This window comes from Carassius gibelio, chromosome B2, assembly GCF_023724105.1.
Source record: "Carassius gibelio isolate Cgi1373 ecotype wild population from Czech Republic chromosome B2, carGib1.2-hapl.c, whole genome shotgun sequence".
In the NCBI taxonomy this organism is placed as follows: Eukaryota; Metazoa; Chordata; class Actinopteri; order Cypriniformes; family Cyprinidae; genus Carassius; species Carassius gibelio.
Genome location: NC_068397.1, coordinates 19077705 through 19097404, shown reverse-complemented (window position 1 = coordinate 19097404; position 19700 = coordinate 19077705). Strand labels below are relative to the sequence as shown.

Here is a 19700-nt window from a genome sequence, read left to right as displayed (position 1 = left end):
GCTGTTATCTTGGGAAATGGACTCTAGTTGTTTTATTTCAATAATAGGTAAACATTATGCTAATTTTTTTGAATGAAAGATCAAAAGAATAAACAATGCAGATTTATTTTCACAGCAGCATTTTCTCATATATTTGCCCAATATTAGTGGAGGGCACTGTGTAAATGTATGTATTTACAGATCAAAAACAGACACATACATACAGTTTGCAGTTTTTGGCTACACAATTTTTTTTTTAATATCTACTCAAGTGAAACTAAAAGTTAGAATTGAAATATAGTGCCTAATATATCCCAAAGGACATATTACGCAAAAGGATCTTTGAGCATGAGGTTTGATTGTGAGGGACCAGTTTTTAATCACATACTTGGTCAATGGACATTCAAAAAAAAAACCAATAAACTAGATCTGAATGAGGTGATACACTATAAAACATTATCATATTTTAACGGGAAAAGACCTGGTGATTTCTTAAGGGTAATTCCTTTACTATATATCAGGAGCAATTAATAATGGGACAGTTGATAAATTTACAGTTTGCGGAAGTAAAAAAAAATAAAACACAAATGATCCTATCATTAACAGTTAAAAAAATGTAAATTGACATTCCCGTGTGATACTTCACATTTGATGGCTTAGTTCTTTTCTTATAAGTTATGTACATTAGGGTTTTATGTCAGTAAAACAATGTTTACTGCATTATTTTAGAGTCATGTAAGTCTTCTGTATATTCATATTAATATCAACCCCTTGTGGAAAAGCTGTGATAAGCTTTGATTCATCATGTGGTATTCTAATTACCATCTTGTGCTTTTGGTGGTTGTCAGCATATTATAAAAGCATAAAACATATTTTAAAATTTCAGTAGGTTGGTGTTTTCACATTATATCAGTTAATAAAATATAATGTATGGGGTTTTACTATAAACTTAAACGTTCAAAGTTTTACAGTCATTTTCTTATAGCGTCCTATAAAAAAATTAATATGGAAATACGAAACGCCTTCACACAGTAATACCAGTAAATTGCCGTAAAATTACGGCAAAATGCACTGTTCACAAGACCAAAGGCATTCCGTCATTTTTCCAGTAAAGCACCATTCACACATTGGTTTCAAATTCCAAAACTGGAAATTAATGGCAAAATTAAACGTAAATGTGCCTCCCGGTGTTGTGTTTGTAAACATGGAGGGGAAAACGCCAAAATGTTTTAATTTTTGTGTCAAACGTTCACATTCATGCAGCTTCGTTTGGCCCAGAGACATCATATTAGACGATTTCAAACTGAAATACACAGTATGGACTAAATGCGCCATCTGTGTCAGAATATTATGACTGATCTTACATCCATTAAAGTTTGAATTTAATCGGCTCTGGATTGGCCAGGAGTAGACGTCTCTCTCTAACTCGTTTTCATTCTGCGTTCACACACAGCATCATTCCGGCAATTTACTGGTAATGTTACAACTTCTCATACCAGTAAATTGCTGGAACGATTTTTTTTTTAAAGGGTCTGCGCACACATGATCTCTTTACGGCAATTTGCCGGTAATTTTCCAGTCAAGTCTGTATGCCTGAAAGGGGTAAATGATTTTGATAAAAGATCCCTTTTTCCTCTAGCAATAGTTAGCCCATTTCTTCTAAAGACAAAGGGCAGAATCTCTTCCTCAGATGGCGGTGGTGATCTGTGTCAGTCCCAGGTCATTTGAGTCCTCTTGACCATGAAATGACGACAGCTCCACGGCTAGTCATACGGGCCGACCTTTGCCTCTGTCCCCTTTGGCCTCTGCTGGGCACGTGTGCTCACGAAGAGTGCTTCTGACCCGACTGACGCCGTGCCCATCCCCCGTGGTCCGACCTGGGCAGCAGAAGTCCCTGAAGCAGCGTTTGAAGTTCTCATCAAGGAAAGCATACAGGATGGGGTTCAGGCTGCTGTTGGTGTATCCCAGCGCCACACAGAAGAAATATGCCCCCATGACCGCAGTGGTCTCCGGCACTCCAGGCGAAAGAGCTTTGACTAGAATGAAGATGTGTATGGGCGTCCAGCACACCACAAACACAGCCACCACAACCAGCACTAGACGAGTGATGCGTCTCAGGTTGCGGTCTTTCTTCCGGGAGCCAGACAGCAGACGTACGCTCTTGAGACGCAGGACCATGAGCGTGTAGCACACCGTGATGATGAGGAGAGGAGCCACAAAACCAAAGATGAAAACGCAGATCTTCATCAATGTGTCCCAGTAGAGATACGGGTCTGGAAACTGCAGAGCACATTCTGTAGTGCCTGCAGAAGAAATATAACAACGGCGGTTAATTATTAATCAGAAGTGAGGACAGCTTGATCATCTGTGCCGTAATGAAGCCTGTGGGAAGGAACAATAAATATATTAGGATGGAGTAGAGAACTCACAGTGCCATCATTTACCGTAAGATATTTTGGATTTCTTCCTAAATGATAATTAGATGCCACTACTGATTATAATACACTGATTTATAGATAGACAGTCAGACATATAGATAAACAGATAGAAAGACAGACAGACAGCTAGATATATAGTGTTTTACACACCCAATAAACATATTAGAATGATTTCTGAAGGACCGTGTGAAACTGTAGACTGGAGTAATGACTGCTGAAAATGTAGATGTGCCAACACAGGAATGAATAACATGTTAAAAGACAGTAAAATAGAAACAGTTATTTATAACTGAGCATAAGATATTTCTTTTAAAAAATTGTTTTAAAAAGCTTACCAATGCCACATTTTTGAATTGTAGTGTATACAGTATATATCATTCATCCCTACCATTATTTGTTTGAGTGCTGCCAAGAACCATTGCAGGGATCCCAGCAGCCGAGGACAGCACCCAGATGAGGATGTTGATGAGCTTAGCTTTCATCGGTGTCCGGAAATCAAGGGCCTTGACAGGGTGGCAGACGGCCACATAACGGTCCACACTCATCATGGTCAAGGTCAAGATACTAGTAAACATGTTATAGTAGTCGATGGAGATGAACACCTTACACACCACCTCTCCAAATGGCCAGGAGTTCATCAGATAATCTGTGCTTTGAAAGGGCATGGTGGTGGTTACCAAGGCATCTGCAGCAGCCAAGTTAAAGATGTAGATGTTTGTGGCGGTTTTCATTTTAGTGTATCTGTTGGGAAAAATCGAGTGAGCCACAGAGTGGCAAAATAATTGAAAAACAACCCATCAGTGCGATTTGCAGCATGACAGCTTGTGCTGAGATACATTATTTAACAAGCACAAACTTCTTTATCCCAAATGTTTTAAAAGACAAATATTACCATCTTTACACAGCACATAAATCGTGCGATATTAAAGTGCCATATACATGACTGCCCTGTTTTAGAATGATTTTTATTCGTCTATACACAGAATGTGAGCAGATACAGTCTTTGCTCAAAGCAGTAAGCTGTATGTCAAGGTAATTTTGACTGCATTGTGCCTTCATATTTCAATCCACCGAGGGGAGCCAAACTGCCAATGAGGACTTGACTAAATGTTTTTCGTAAAACAGGTATTTCGTCGAACTATCCCATCAAAAACGTCTCATATGACTGTTTATAAATGAATAAGTCTATTAAAAAGTGAGATACATATTTTCTAAATTATATTTAAAGTCACTTGTATAATCAATGCAGGGCAGTATATTTTAGTACAATGCTGTTTCTTACCTGATAATGACATACATCACCAGACAGTTTCCCACTAGTGCTACAACAAACACCACGGAATACACGGCAGTGATGATCGGAATAATAGGAGACATAGTTTCCTGCTCGTTCGTCCAGCTTTCATTCAGTGAATAGTTATAAATGTCCGAGACAGCAGACTGCCATGTGAAGTTGGGTAAACAATTCTCGAGGTGCGATGAGGGGCATTTGTCCTCCTTAAAAATCTGCACCACGTTGCTGTCCATCGTCTGTTTATTTGCAAAATGAGAGCAAATGTCTACACAAGTCATTGGAAAAGTTCAGTCGCTTTAGAATACAGATTGCATAAAAATGGTAAAATAATAATTAAAAAATTAATACATAAACGAAGGGTATATATACTGACAGTTTAACCAACATAATTATTCAGTATGCATCTGTTTTTTAAAAAAAATATATACAGTGCATATATGCTGATATCTGATTCTGTATTGCACTTTACTCCAAAAAAATTATGTTTACACAGTTGGTAAAACATCAAATATAAAAGACTTACCTTATTATAAACTGCAAACTCTAAATTTAAATTGAAAATCCCAAGGTTTTTAAACAACAATGATGTCTGTGCGCAATGCGTTGATTTCTTTGGCCCGCTCCAATTCAACTGATGACTGACTGACTGCCACCTCACGAGAGCAGCTGCCTCCGCCGCGCGAGCGTCCCGTATGACATCAGATCTCATGTGACGGTCTCCATCTGAAACGGTCCGTTAAACACCTGTAGTGTCTTACTGAGACTCTTCGCCTACATCGGCGGCAATGAAGTTGTCTTCTAAATTTGATAAATGTCTTGAAAACATACGCCACTTCTGTCGGTTAAATAGTTTTAATGTTTCATAAGATAGCGCGCCAAACTTCATCTCTGGAGACATTTCACGCGCGCACGGTCGCGAGAGAACTTCAAATAAAGATAGCAGTTTCAATAAAGATAGCAGCAGGTGAAGTTCTTCAGAGTGAGTCGTCTTTATGTTTTCTTCAAAGAGACGAAGAGGGCAAAATCGCATTAGTACTATTGTAAGAAAAGGATGTGCGTAATTCTATGGGCAAGTGACGTATTAGGGTAAAGGATTGACAAGAAGAGGCAAAGTCCATCTCGTAGTAGCCTTAAGTATAAATTCATGCTCATGTTCCATTTGACGTTCAAACGGTTTCTGGGAAGGGGAACAGCAATTAATAATTATAAAAACTATATTTGGCTATATATATATATATATATATATATATATATATATATATATATGGGTCATTCTACGGAAATGTCCATTTTTCTGTCCCTAGCCTTTACAGAAATATTACACTTGAAAAACACTTTAGGTTTACAATTTTTTTATATTTTAAAATGAAACAATATGTTATTTGAACAATTACACTTTCTTGAGCCATCAATGTGGCAATATTTGATTTTTATTAATTAATTAGAATTCCAAGCACCACAGAAGTGCTAGTCCCCACAGTCATGTACAGAGGGAAAATGCTTTATTTTGAGGTCAAAAACAGTGTTTTCTTCCATTTGAAATACAACCATGTGTCCATAACTATCAAATATATGATGTAAATTACATTAAAAAACAAAATGATAAATAAATATTATAAAATATATAAAGAAAGTAGTGGTCCCCTGGAGTTGTGTCACTGGTGTTACCGTTTAACAAAAAAGCTCTTATTTTGAAATAACAATCACGCTGATGACATCACTCGACTTCCTTCTTCCAATTTTCTGGAGATCTATGAAGAGAAGCCCATGGTAAGTCCACTGTCTCTTTTCAATTATCAGAAATCTTCTCATTTATCTCATGATTTCATATGAAGCTTTTAGTTGAAGTCACTGGTATGACCTCTTTTATTGTTTGGGCATTGTAAAAAACTAGAATACAAATGGATTAAACTACTTAATTTAGTGAGTACACCATGATTGACATCATGTGGTTTGATACCTTGCAGCAGGCATTTTGTAAAATGCAGTTTTCATGAAAATTGTCACTGGTGTTACTGTCACTGGTGTCACCTTCCTTATGGGTAACACCAGTGAAGATCAGTAACACCAGTGACTCCCTTTTATAGATAAACTTTGTTCAAAGCTATTCATTTAGTTATTTTGCATAAAATAGCACTAAAATTGTGATTCTAACTTTTCTTTGTCATTGTTAATCCTCCTTTGGTCATGTATTTCTAAATTGAGGGTATGGCTAAACTGAGCGCAGCTGAGAAACAGCGACTATACAGAAAGCGTAGGGATGCTGATTCTGAACGCAGAGCAGAGTATTTGCAGAAAAGGAAACAGAGCTATGTCCGTGACATTGACACACAAAAAAGAAAGAGAGTAAGTGATTTGAGTGAAAGGGAGAAGAGATATGAGCGAAAGGCATGGAGGGCCCGTCAGCAAAGATGCAGGCAAAGAGTCAGAGCAGGAGCATTGACCCCCCCCCAAATCATCACCAGATAGATCACCCAGCTTTTCAAGGTACAAACTGAACTGTTACAAATACAGAAATAAATGGTGAAAGAGATATAAAAGTGCATAGCATTCAGTACCTCCACATACACACTCACGCTCACTCACAAACACTCTCTCTCTCTCTCTCTCTCTCTCTTTCTCTCTCTCTCTCTCTCTCACACACACACTCTCACACACACACACATGTTTGTTTTTGTGAAAAGTGGGTACATCCCATAGGCGTAATGGTTTTTATACTGTAGAAACTGTATATTCTATCTCCCTTCACCAACCCTACCCCTAACCCTAACCCTCACAGGAAACTTTGTGTATTTTTACTTTCTCAAAAAAACTCATTCTGTATGATTTATATGCATTTTGAAAAATAGGGGCAAGGGTTATGTCCTCATAAGTCACCCTCTCCTTGTAATACCTGTGTCATACCCATGTCATTATACAGAGTTGTGTCCTGATATGACACAGAAACAAGAGCACTCTCTCTCGCTCACTCTCACACACACACACACACACTCTCTCTCACTCACTCGACAACGTAGGAGAGATGCACAAAGGAAACAAAGGGAAATAGAGAAACTGAAAGACAAGATCATCGGTTAGAAACGAAGATATGAAATGGTGAAGAAATGAAGTTAAAATGATAAGTTAAAATGTTGTCTATAATATTTTTCTAACTCTGATTTCAGTTCTTATGAAATGAGTCATTTGTATATGTTATGTATGTCACTGGTGATTTGTTGTGTCACTGGTGTTACTGTTTTTTTTTTTTTTCACATTAAATAAAATCTGTCATATGTGGCATAATGATCATTTTAAATTCATTGAATTCTGCTGCACTTAAGAGTTAAGCTTTAAATGATTGTATTATTGCTTGTTTAAAACCTTTTTTTCAAATATTTTCATTGTTATAGCAAATACATGGTTGTGCAATTGAACTAACATCATTCAGTCACACTTTTAACAAACCCGATTAAAATAAATAAAACATAATCACCGTATTAGTTAGATCATCATAAATTTTCTGTACCTCTGACTGCATGTGCTGAAAAAAAAATTAAAAAAAAAATTCATAACACCTTTAATATCGCTAAAGAAGTAAGGTAACACCAGTGACAAAAAAAAATGGTGTATGCGGTCTTTAAATACATGCACACAAAAAATAAAAAATCATTAAGCTGTAATTTATGTGTACTCATAAAGTCAAAGGGTAATCTAATAATGTGGTCTAAGTTTAAATGTTAGAAAAAGAAATCAATTTTAAGAGATCTTGCCATACCAAATGTGGACGTTTCTGTAGAATGACCCATATATATATATATATATATATATATATATATATATATATATATATATATATATATAGGCTATATATAGGCTAACTCTTATTTTATATGTACTTCATGTATTAACACTAAGTGGTGTTATTTCCTGATAGCCTAATTAAATTCCTCAACTGCCTAATTAAGGCAGCAGGTGTTGTAGTTCAGTAATATTCAAATATCCAAATTCTCATACTGAATATGGCTAAGTGGGGCCTACTTCTTTTGAATATTTACAAACTGTGAATTTGGACTTACTACTCTTTCACATTCACTCTTTCAAGTCAGGTCACCTTTATTAAGCCTATATAGCACTTTTAACAATACAGATTGTGTCAAAGCAACTGTACCGCAATATATAGGAATATAGTGTGTAAATAATGCAAAATGACAATAGTAAACACTCAATTTTCAGTTAAAGGGAGTTAATCAATGAATTCAGTTTGTATGACACCATCCAGCTCAGTTCAGTTTAAATAGTATCTGTCGAATCAAGTCGACGATATCGCTGGAAATTAAGCGTCCCCAACTAAGGAAGCCAGAGGTTACAGCAGCAAGCAACTGTTGTTTGAACTATTGCTTACAGTATATAGTAGCGATGCAGATGCAGTCTTGATGTTTGAGTGGGTGTATTAGTTGATTTTCATTATTTTCATTAATTTCAGTGTGAACCTGTTATGGACATCATCTGCGACAAACAGCATGTTCAGCCAATCACAGTTTCTTGGAGGCACCACCTCCTCTCATGTGAGTTTTTTTTCACCTGCCTTTACTCCCCCTCACATTCACAGAGAAGAGGCAAGAGAGATGCTGCCCTACCTTGTTACTACTGGACAGTGTCACTTTACAGCAGTAGGTACTTTATAGACTTTGTGATCTCATGCTTCATAATATTAGTTTTAAAAGGGGGCAAAAAAAATCCATAAAATGGTGGTCAGCTTATCAAGTTAAGTACAGTAGTAGCCTACTTTTTAATTTTCCAAAATAGGCCACTTTATTAACGCTATAAAATGCTCTTTAAGTAAGGTTGAGAAGCAGAAGACTAATGCAGGCTTAATATGCGATTTCACCTTATTATTCTGTTGCTAATAAATAGTTGCCCATTCTAGATTGCAATATTAGAAACGTAAATGGAATGAAAAAAGTAGGTTCAGCAAAACCCAAATGTGTTCCTTCATGAAAGCACTAATGCTAGTTTTTCCTCCTGACAACTTTGAAAACAAAATACATGACTAAGGGTCGACCACAGCAAGAGCTCTAATGGCCCTCTTTAATGTTACTATTTACTATTCTGTATTGATTTTACTCATCTAAACACGGTCATGTCATGCCAGTAATGGACACAATAAACATCTAGTTCATCAGCATGACATTCTGTGAATGCAGATTCTTGTTCATTTCATTCTTTCTAGGCAAAAGTAGGAGTACTTCACATGTTGCTAAGAGACATAGGTAGATGTTGTTTGTGTGGAATGCTTTTCCCCCAGTACTTGTGCATCGTAACCTCAGGAAAAGGGGGCTTATAGGGGTAGATAATTACAGCTCCATCAGACATCACAAAATCCCACTCAAGGACACAGCTGTGTGGAGGGAAAATGGATTTTAATCAGTTATTTCATTTAGTCTTTGTATTTCTCTCATGCAAGTTTTTTTTTTTTCTACATAGACATATACAGTACATATTACACAGCAGAGTATAAGTTGATTGGATGTATTCCACATATTCTGTCACATTCTGCATACTGTTTTTAGTATTCTGCCTACATTAATTACTAATATATCATAAATTATAAAATTATTAACCTATAAAACCACATATAAGACAACAAATTAAATGGTTAGTTTACCTAACTATGACTATTCTGCTGTTTTTTTGTTTGTTTGTTTTTTTTACAAAATATTATACGTATATTATACAATATTAATTTAACCACATCATTAATTGATGACTATTTTGGCAATAAAAAAATAAAAAACTGAAGATAAAAAAATCACTACATGTAAACACAGTAAACAAAGTTACAAAACAGTAAAAAAAAAAAAAACAATAATAAATAATTAAAAAGATTTTAAGAATCGTTAAAACAGAAATACAACAGTTGTGACCATAAGCCGTCAAGACAAAAAAAAAACAAAAAAAACAAAAAAAAAAAACAATACCTGAAAGCTGTCATTAACTCCACATTCCACATCTTCTGAAGTCATAATGACATATGTGAGGAATAGAGCAAAATATGAGTCATAATCTTCCTCTCTGCTGCAGCTCTCAGGTCAGAATATGGCATGATTGGAGATTCATAGATGTGTATTTAGAGCCACATTCGACTGCTCCGGATACACCAATGTGTCCGCCATCTTGGAACAGTCAATGTAAGAATCAGTTCCTCTTCTGAGATTTAAATTCTTTAAATACTTTAATCTTTCAGAGGTGAGAATGCATCAGTTTTTTGTTTTGTTTTTATGTGTTAATTCTATATTACAGATTTTGTAAGTATGGTAACAAGTTTTAAGTTTGGTTTTTTTAAGTAAGCTAACGCCTTTATCTTGTTGTATTGTGTTAGTTTATCGAACTCATCAGCTAAAGACTATTGCAGATATACTTATATTCATATGTGCATATAACTATGATTGCAAACACAGTCAGTTTGCTCTTAGGTATTCACAGTCCGTCCCGGATGGGGTTACATATAAACGCTCATGGAAATAGCCACTGGTGAGGCATCTATGTATATGTATACAGTACAGACCAAAATTTTAGACTCACCTTCTCATTCAAAGAGTTTTCTTTATTTTCATGACTATGAAAATTGTAGAGTCACACTGAAGGCATCAAGGGCTATTTGACCAAGAAGGAGAGTGATGGGGTGCTTCGCCAGATGACCTGGCCTCCACAGTCACCGGACCTGAACCCAATCGAGATGGTTTAGGGGTGAGCTGGACCACAACAGAAGGCAAAAGGGCCAACAAGTATTTAAAAAATATTAAATCATATCTATAAATATTTTCAGTTATTTCACACTTTTTTGTTATGTATATCACCCTGCCACACCTGCACCTCATTCATCAGCCAATTTCCTTGCCACACCTGCACCTCATTTACACAAACATAAAAGCAGCACACTCACTCTCACTCACTGCAAAGTCTTGTTTAGTCTGTCTAACATTTCCGAGCGTTTCTCCCTGTGTTTGTCATTCCTGTGTTTGATCTTTGGACTGATAACTCCGACTCTGATTCTCTGCTTCCTGCCCCGATCTCTGCTTGTTTCTGGTTTCCACTCTGGTTATCCCTGACACACCTGATGCCATTCCTAATTTCTGCCTGTATTTGGATCCGAACGTCTCTGGCTCATCATTGCAATATATATATATATATATATATATATATATATATATATATATATACACACACACACATACATAGATGCCTCACCAGTATGAAAGGTCATCATGACTTTTTACAAGACTGAAAAACCAATGGCAGTGTGTCCAACCTGCCCTGTGTGCAGGTTTGTACATGATGACATAATTACTATTTAACAGACACACAAATTCCATTTAGACAAATTTTCCAATGATAAAAAAAGCACGAATCGTTCAGAAATGAAAAGGGTAGAGAATAATTCTGAAGTCCCATTATTTGTGTGTTTTTTTTAAATGCTAATGTACAAACAAAACTAGCACATTACAATTTTTTACATAAAATATAAAAAAAATATTTTGAACATTTACCAATGATGAATTCAAGCACAGATGGAAGAGTAAACTATTATTTGTTATAAAGAACCAAAAGGGAAAAATGTAACTGTAAGCAATTCTTTCTCAAGGTAAATCAAGTCAAGGACAAGATGGAAAAAAAAACACTTTATGAGACTCTATTTCATGATATGGTCTTTTAAATCCAAGTTTAGCAGTTGAACAGGACTGTCGAAGAGGAAACTGTACAATCTGTTCAAATCTAAATAAATATATTAACATGCCAATATGTGCCCAAATTGTAAGTCGCTTTGGATAATTGCGTCTGCTAAATGAATTAATGTAAGTGTAAATATGCTGTGCTTTACACTTATAAGGTATCATTTCTTAAATGTGTGACATTTGTAGCTTAAGTGGAGCGAGAAATAACCTGTTGAAATTGACCAAAAATAAAAAGCATGGATAGGACGGTTTATGGATATGCTGGGGTTTTTTCTCTTTTGCATTTGAAGAAGAGAGAAAGCATGAGGGAGGTAGAAAGAGAGAAATAGTGGGATTATTCTTTCTATTTTTCAGTGCCCTTGAAGAATGAAATGAGTTTACTCCGTGAAGGCATCAGTTTGTTTAGAAACAGTTTCCATGGGAACCAAAGTTTCTTTTTTATACATATTCACCAAGGTGCAACAGTTCTGAGTGTGCATGATTTCATGCCAAACATCAGACCTTCCAGCCATGAAATTATTATTTGTGCCCTCACAAATACAAATGAAGTGTTACAATGATGACTCAAGAATGCTGGCTGCAAGGAAATCAGAGACAGTCCTTAAGCAAGCTGAATACCACTGTACCATAGAAAAATAATAAGAAACAACATCAACAGCCAATCATGTAAGCTACTATAACAGACAGGTTATCAGCACTTCCTCTCACAGTTACATAAAGGGATGCTTCTAAGAACAACAATATATTTAATGGCAGTCCTTATAGATCTGTCAGGTAGTTATAAACCAAGTCAAGTGGTTATTAGACATGCAGATATAGCCCAAAATTTACAACAAAATAGTCATTCTGTCCTTTATCAAATGTCACAATGATAAGTGAGTCAGAATGGAAGTAATCTATGGGAAAGAATGACATTTTTCCAAAATTAATTGTTTCCATATACAGTAGTATACTCAGTAATGTTGACGTTCACATCACTTTATACTGCTGCATATGGACTGCACACAGGATGAAAACATTTCCGCTGTATGTGCACTTATGTATGTGCATTTATTGTTGTGAATCCCAAACACATTGACCATGTTTGTTTGGAAATGGGCGATTGTTTATCATGCACACAAGGATAAAAAGGAATACAAACTTCAGATTTTGTTCCATTCCAGCCCGCCTGGACATTGTAAAAAGGCTCTCCAAATAAAGGCTAGCCACAGATGGCTCAGCTGATGGTGCCTAAGCTTGATCAAAGTCCGTGTCATCCTAGCACAGGCCTGAAGATTGAGCACTCTTAAACAGCCATTAGTGCTGATGGTGGAATATTGGAGGAGAAATTTATGGTTGAGCTCTATTCTCTGTGGTTCTGCATTTTACGATATCAACGAGTAATAAATAGCAACCTGCCTAAAAGCAAGTAAAAGTCAGTTTTAAGACTGCTGGCTTTAGACATTCACTTAACCACATCATTTTATTGATGATTATCTGTAATTACTGTAAGTCCAATAAAAAATAAATAAATAAAAAAACACAAAAAACCTAAATTAACGTTACAAAAAAAAAAAAATAATAATAATAAATTAAAATACACAAAACAAAAACATTGGGAAAAAATGGCAGCATACACAGAAACAAAATACAAAACACAAAAGTAAAAAAAAAAAAAAAAAAACACAATAAAAAAACAACAAATTAACTACAAAAAAATATTGAAATACAAAAACCAAACAAAAAAATCAACAGGATTAAAACAAAAATAAAATACAAAAAACAAGAAAATAGATAATTAAAAGAAAAAAGCTAATAAAAAAAACATAAGAAAAAATTAAATAAGTAAAATACACAAATTAAGAGGGAAAAAAGACAAAGCATTTACACAAATTACAAAGAAAAAAAATGAACAAAAACCACAAAACAAATACCCCCCCCCCAAAAAAAAAAAAAATAAATAAATAAATTGAAACAAACAGCACAGGATGAAACCAAATAAAAATAAAACAAAGAAAAGAAAAATAAATTGAAACCCAAACCAAACAAAATAGGATAAAATAGCAAAAGGAACAGTCAACATATTAAATCATAGCATACCAGATACATGCAAGTCCATTTATAGTATACTAACAATCAATGAATGTCTAGACAAAATCATCCTAGTAGTCCTTGTGACTTCTAAAGAAATATCAATATATTAAATCAATATCTTTAAGCTATTTACTGATCCCCATGATTATCTTCTCAATTCGAGATATTTTTGAGACATCGGAAGATGACTAATTGCACACTGTCTACAGTCAATAACAAATATCAGAGAAATGTGTCCTGCATGTGTCTGATTTCCATAACAGCATGATTCAATGAATGAGCTTATTGGCTGATGCTGCAGGGTTAAAGGCAGTTTCACTACCGACATGCCATGAAATGGCCCTGATCTCAGCAATCAGGAGCTGAATAGGAACTCCTGTTGTTAGTGAAAGGTTCATCGGAGAAGGAGAGGCTATGGCTGCAAAATGTCAAATGGACTCAATCGCAGACTGACTGTAACAAAGCATCTAAATGTGATCCAATATCCAAAGACAGTGCAGCCCATATGTGTGAAATTAGATTGTACACAAAAATGATTAAGCATAATGAAAGTACTTCATTGATATTTCCATCACAGTGATTGGATTAGATTTTTGACACACACAAAAGGTAGATCTGCCAACTTTAAAACAACAAATACCACAATAAATCTTTGTGTCAGAGTCAGAGTCCATCAGCTATCAGGATGAGAGGGGAAATCACTCTTAACTGCTGTTGCTACTGTTTTAATTGTAACCATGGGAACAGGCAATCTGTGACCCATGTCAACAAGAGCGGACAAATCTGGTCAATATGACTAGTCGATAATATTCCACCTGTATTACAAAGCCACATCTTCAACAGACAGCCTCAGTGAGTGGCTCGGTAAGCCAATGCTGCCAACATGCAGCTGAACGCAAGCACTGGGGATTGTTGTTGAAACAACAATTTGCTGTCAGTCGATTAACATTTTTAATCCGATTGATTAAATGGTGCAGCAATTAATTTAATTAATTGCTAATTAAATGTGGCTGTGAAAATACCCACAAAAGATTATTTAGCAATTATTGTGTTAACTGAGAAAGTATCGAGTAGGCATTACAATTAGTAGCTTAAGAAATAAATATTTTATTTGATACATTTATTACACATAAACGTTAAGTTTACAGTGGCCTAACATAAACTATGGAACATAAAAGATAATTTGAGAAACATACCAGTATTTTTTGTTCATGCAATGAAAGTCACTGGTACCCAGAACAACTTTTTTTTTTTTACCAATACCGTATTTTGTGTTACACAAAAGCAAACAATTCATTCAGATTTGAAACAACATGAGGGTGAGTAATTAATACTTTTTTTTTTTTTTGGTGAGCTATACTTGTAAATGTTTGACATGAACAGCACTTGTGTGATATTGCTTTTGCTGCTGGTGTGATAGAACTTATCATGCGATATATATATGAGATAAAAACTAATACAGGGCATTTTTGCCATAGTTGAAACATATGTAGTCTAAGCGAAATCTGAGCCACTTCACAAAAAATTGCCCTCCTTTGTTACTGCTGCTGCTATCATCCCTTCCTTACTAGTAATAACTTAAAATAAACACGAAGGAACGTATCTTGCTAATACACACCATTTTTCAAGTTTAACTCCACTAAAATTAGTCTAATCTAAACCTGTCAGATTCATTTGCTAGACAAAACTGGCAGATGCAGAGTTGTGATTGGTTAGATCGCCTAACAATAAAACTCCCTGCGAAGGGTCAATTAGAAGTTTTTTTTTTTTTGTCCTAGCTAAATTAATGTCCCTAAAAGAGGCCGTTTATAAAAACAGCCCTTAAGAATGCAGCATGAAAAAGACTTCACAAAAGCCATCAGCAAAGAGTTCTCAAAAGCGACATGCCTCCGAGAGCCCTTACACAAATTCATCATTGATTATGGCAAAAGGATGTTTGCGTCGCACATTACATAAAGCAGCCACTCAGTGTGGGAAGTGTCACTCAAGCACTGGCATGCCATACAGCGCCGCTGAGATGTGGGAACGTAGACGTGAGTCAATTCATTCTTGACACAAAAGCAGCATCTGAATAGGACGGAGGTGTGAAAGAAAAAAACAAGTTTCCCAATAAGGTCGAATAAGACATCTGATAATGCCACTAACAACCTTGTTTCACGAGGCCTAAGATGACCCTATTAGAATTCGAATGAGCCCTTACACATCCGAACCAGTTGATAACCACATATGCTGTGGATCTGTCAGATAGTGTGGTGGTAATAGGTTTTGAAGGTTATCTCTATCTGGACATCCACAAAGCACACAGAGTACCGGACTATTTGCTAACTGATAGTACTACAGCTATAGCTTGTTTTCCATTTAGACAGAGAGAGAGAGAAGAGAGGGCGACTGAACACAAATTACCCAGTGGCTGCATCTGCTCTCGTCTGATGCTCTGCCCAGTCGTGTATGGAAAAGGTTTTGGGAGGTTATTTAAAAAATGGGATGCACAAGGAATGCAGCAAATTGGCAAATGGGTTTGTGTTTACAAATGACACAGGTGTGTCACCTTATCATAAAAGGTGTAAAAAAGGCCCACAGTGACATGAAATAAAATGCATGAATCTGATCGGAAATATTTGAGAAGCTCACAACATGAGGAATTAAAATTTCTGTGATGTTTCGGGCCATTCACGCAAATATGTTTTTGCCTTTAAAATGAAAGAAGCAGGGCAGTGGAATGGAAGAAGAAAAAAAACCACCTACATATTTACCTTGAACAGTTTTAGAACTGTGTGTAATGTAAGAGACCCTGAAAAACACAGGAGAACTTTTGAAAAACTTTCACAAAAAAAAAAAAAATTCTGTACATCGAGCATAACGGTTATCCATAAAGAAAATATGTATGGTGGAGACTTGGTTCTGTGCATTGGTTGTTGACTGGATCTTGATTGTGGGCATTGCACTTAAAAATGGAGGCAGATCAATATAAGCAGTCATAAGAAGTCTGGCATACGTCACCAGAAAGAGGATGGGAAATATGAAAAATGCAAGTTCTTTAACATTAAATTATTAAATCATATTTTTTCGATTTGAGGCTCACAGTGTTGATACAAGACTCTTCAGATTCTTGTTTATGAAGACACATTCATCATTTCAAAAGAGAAAAGCTCTCCTAAAGGTTAATAACATATTCCCTTAGAGCAAAGTATATGATCTATAAAAATCAATATCCGCCCCCAGTATGTGCCGGCAGATTCAACCAGACCACTTGCATTATGTATAAAATGTATTCAAAATGGAGAATTTCTTGAATTTTCAAAAAAAGGCAAATTTTAGGGTAAAAAAGTTAGTATAATAAAATCACCAAAACAAGTCTTCATGCTGAGAATAGTGAATAGTGCACAAACACAGTAAAACACTGTACAATGTTATTTAAAAATAAAGTGTTCATTAATTATTTTATGATAAACATTTTACTCTTATGTGCCCTCATTTATAAAAGAATAATAATAATAATTATTATTATTATTGTTGTCGTTGTTACTACTGCTGCTACTACTATTATTATCAGGCTACCATTGTTATTATTACATTTACATATGCATTTAGAAAAATATTTTAACCAAAATGACTTTAAAAACAGTAACAAAAGAGTGAAAATCAGTCGTAATACACAATTCGTGGCTACAGTTTATTAATCTGTATGCACAATTTATTAAACAGAGGGGACAGTTTGAGAATTTGTGAGTACGGTTTATAAACTGAGCGGTCGAATTGCAAAACCGTTACCATGGAATAATGTATTTTATTTCCTACAGACGACTTCCCAGGCTCTTTCAAAATCAAAACGTTGTGAAACAGTAAAATAAAATTATGACCTGAAGGTGGTTGTACACTGTAAGGAATGATATGGTCCAAGGACTTCTGATATTGAAGGATTATCATATGAATCTGATATTTGAGCAAGATCACAGAAAATCAATCTGTGTTTCTATAAGCTCCTGGGGTGAAGTGCAAATAGCGTAACTTCAGATGATTTTTCAATCTATTCTGAGAAAAACTAATTTGAGATAATCAGACATATGATTCTGTCTGCCAGTCAGTTTATCTATCAGAAAGAACCACACAGATTGGTTCGATCTATGTACTGTATCTACAGACAGACTTAACCACAAAGACTTGAGATTTCAATTGAACAAAAATTGATGTAAAACATAAGAAAATTGATATAAAACAAACAAACAAACAAACTTCAATGGAAACATTTGTTATGGTAGAATTTATTTAATGCATACTCATATTGTTTTACATCAAAGACATAAATAACATATTATAAAACAGTTCTGGTCCTTGACTCTGATTGGTTGAGCTGTTGTAAATAACACTACAAACATACAGCTTTGTTTACTTCTGTATGTTGCTCGGTAACCACTTTGGAACCACAGCATGTCACTCGGCGGCCATCTCTGAAACACCTCTTGGGCATCGAAGTGCAACTCCTATCTCATTGAATGGGGAAACATCAAATTCTCCAAAAGTGTTCACTAAGCTTACGATTAAATGTCATATTTAAATCAAAAAAGAAATCTGACAACAACTGTCATAAATGTTGTTACTTTTCCTCAAATAGCGTTATAAAAAACGTATTTCTCAAGGTAGATCAGTATGTGCGCTTGCGCAGTCCAAAGAGCATCAGAGTGCTTACAGTTTCTATAGCAACCAGGACTTCTAACGGCAGCTGCAGTGATGCGCTGACTTTACTGATCAGCGATTGGCTCTTTCATTCAGAAGGCGGGGCTTCCTGCAAATAAGCGGCAATATTCCCCTTCAAAACTATACGAGTGACATGTCTTGGGTATTTTATAGTCTTTTCCACAGCTGTTTCTGAAGAACTACATCGTTTGGTGGACGAATACTGTTTTTATTTATACGGTTACATTTTATTTGCCGTTTTATTCCGTGCAACCTTACTACATATATGGAATAACTGTTTTATCAAAGCAATAAGCCTGGTGAAGCAGTGGTTTTAGGGCTAACAACACCCCTCAGCTGTTATAAATTCACTGTAAACCACGGCTTCTTGGTGCTTATTGCTTTATAATATAACTCTGTGATCTGTTCCAATCTCTTAATGTGATTTTTTTGTAAGGACGCACAACTTTACACAAAGACATAGAGCACAACAAAGAAGTATTAAATCATAAATTTATGGTTCAGTACATCAACTCATCTTTTGATTCTTTATAGCACAGATTTACATTCAGACCAAGAACACAGGATCAGACAGACTGGCTCACACACAAGCACAGGAGCAGTTCAGCTTCGGGCAGCTACAGCTGGAGTCGACTGCTCGCTGGACTGCAACTGCTTCCCCAGATACTCCCTGCAAAACAAAACATAAAGAGCACAGAATGATTATGCCTGTTTATCTTTATGATATGCACCTCTTTGTATTTCCGGATATTCCTAAAGCCTTTATGGAAGTAAAATAGCAGGTTTTTAAGCCGCCACTTTAAGCTCGGTGAGAGAAAAAAAGAAATAAAATGTCACACGTGCAGAAGGAGAGAAGGTTTGTTCAGAGCATTTTCCTACAGCTCCACCACAGCTCTTTCTCCAATCTAACTATATTCAATTGCCCCTGCCTTCCTGAATAATCTTCACAAGATTCGATTCCTTCTTCTTTGATGACTGAAAATGCCATTTCACCAGAGAGAGTTCATTCTGAATGGCACCTGTGGTTTCTCAGCTGTTGGGAAATGCTATCTGTCATTTAAATCCTTTCAAAGTGTCCACCATCTTGATGTCGAGCCAAAGCCGTCAGCGTTTCCTGTCTCTATGTCAAACCTCATAACGGTTTCTCCTTAACTGTGACCTTTTTTAAACGTTGTGCTTTCCTTCAGGCCTCAGGTGCTTCAGAAAAGATTGCAGAGCTTTTTAAGGGGTATACAATTCAGATACGAGACACAATAGATGCCTCATATCTCGCATCATTCATGCCAGAATAAACAGCATCCGAGAAAGCAATTACCAGATCTGCTGAAAATCTAACATGTATGATGCACAGAGGGTCGAGAAGTTCATCTAGCAGGCTCAGAAGTCATCCGAGTTCAGAGACAACTATGGGAGTTGAGGTCTTTTTCTTTATGGGCAAATTGACTACATTAGCGCACACCTGTCATTCAATTATTGTCATTTCTGGCAGCTTGTCAAACAGCTACTGGG

The 19700-nt window shown here is 35.8% G+C and overlaps 2 protein-coding genes across 3 annotated transcripts in view; both read right to left on the bottom strand.

The window, feature by feature from the left end:
• Positions 1-89: 89 nt before the first annotated feature.
• LOC127950424 (kappa-type opioid receptor-like) lies at positions 90-4846 on the bottom strand. Its single transcript, XM_052547467.1, has 4 exons — positions 4235-4846; positions 3700-3947; positions 2806-3158; positions 90-2282 (listed from the first exon to the last, which is right to left on the bottom strand). Exons 1-4 carry the CDS (start codon positions 4418-4420, stop codon positions 1747-1749), a joined length of 1323 nt encoding a protein of 440 aa, XP_052403427.1. The 5' UTR covers positions 4421-4846; the 3' UTR covers positions 90-1746.
• A 12896-nt stretch (positions 4847-17742) lies between these two features.
• LOC127950813 (V-type proton ATPase subunit H-like) overlaps positions 17743-19700 on the bottom strand; it is a 41762-nt gene continuing 39804 nt past the window's right edge. For both annotated transcript variants that reach the window (XM_052548122.1, XM_052548121.1), the window contains one exon: positions 17743-18861. In XM_052548122.1, the coding sequence (XP_052404082.1) occupies positions 18795-18861 (67 nt within the window). In that variant the 3' untranslated portion in view covers positions 17743-18794. The remainder of the gene's footprint in view (positions 18862-19700) is intronic.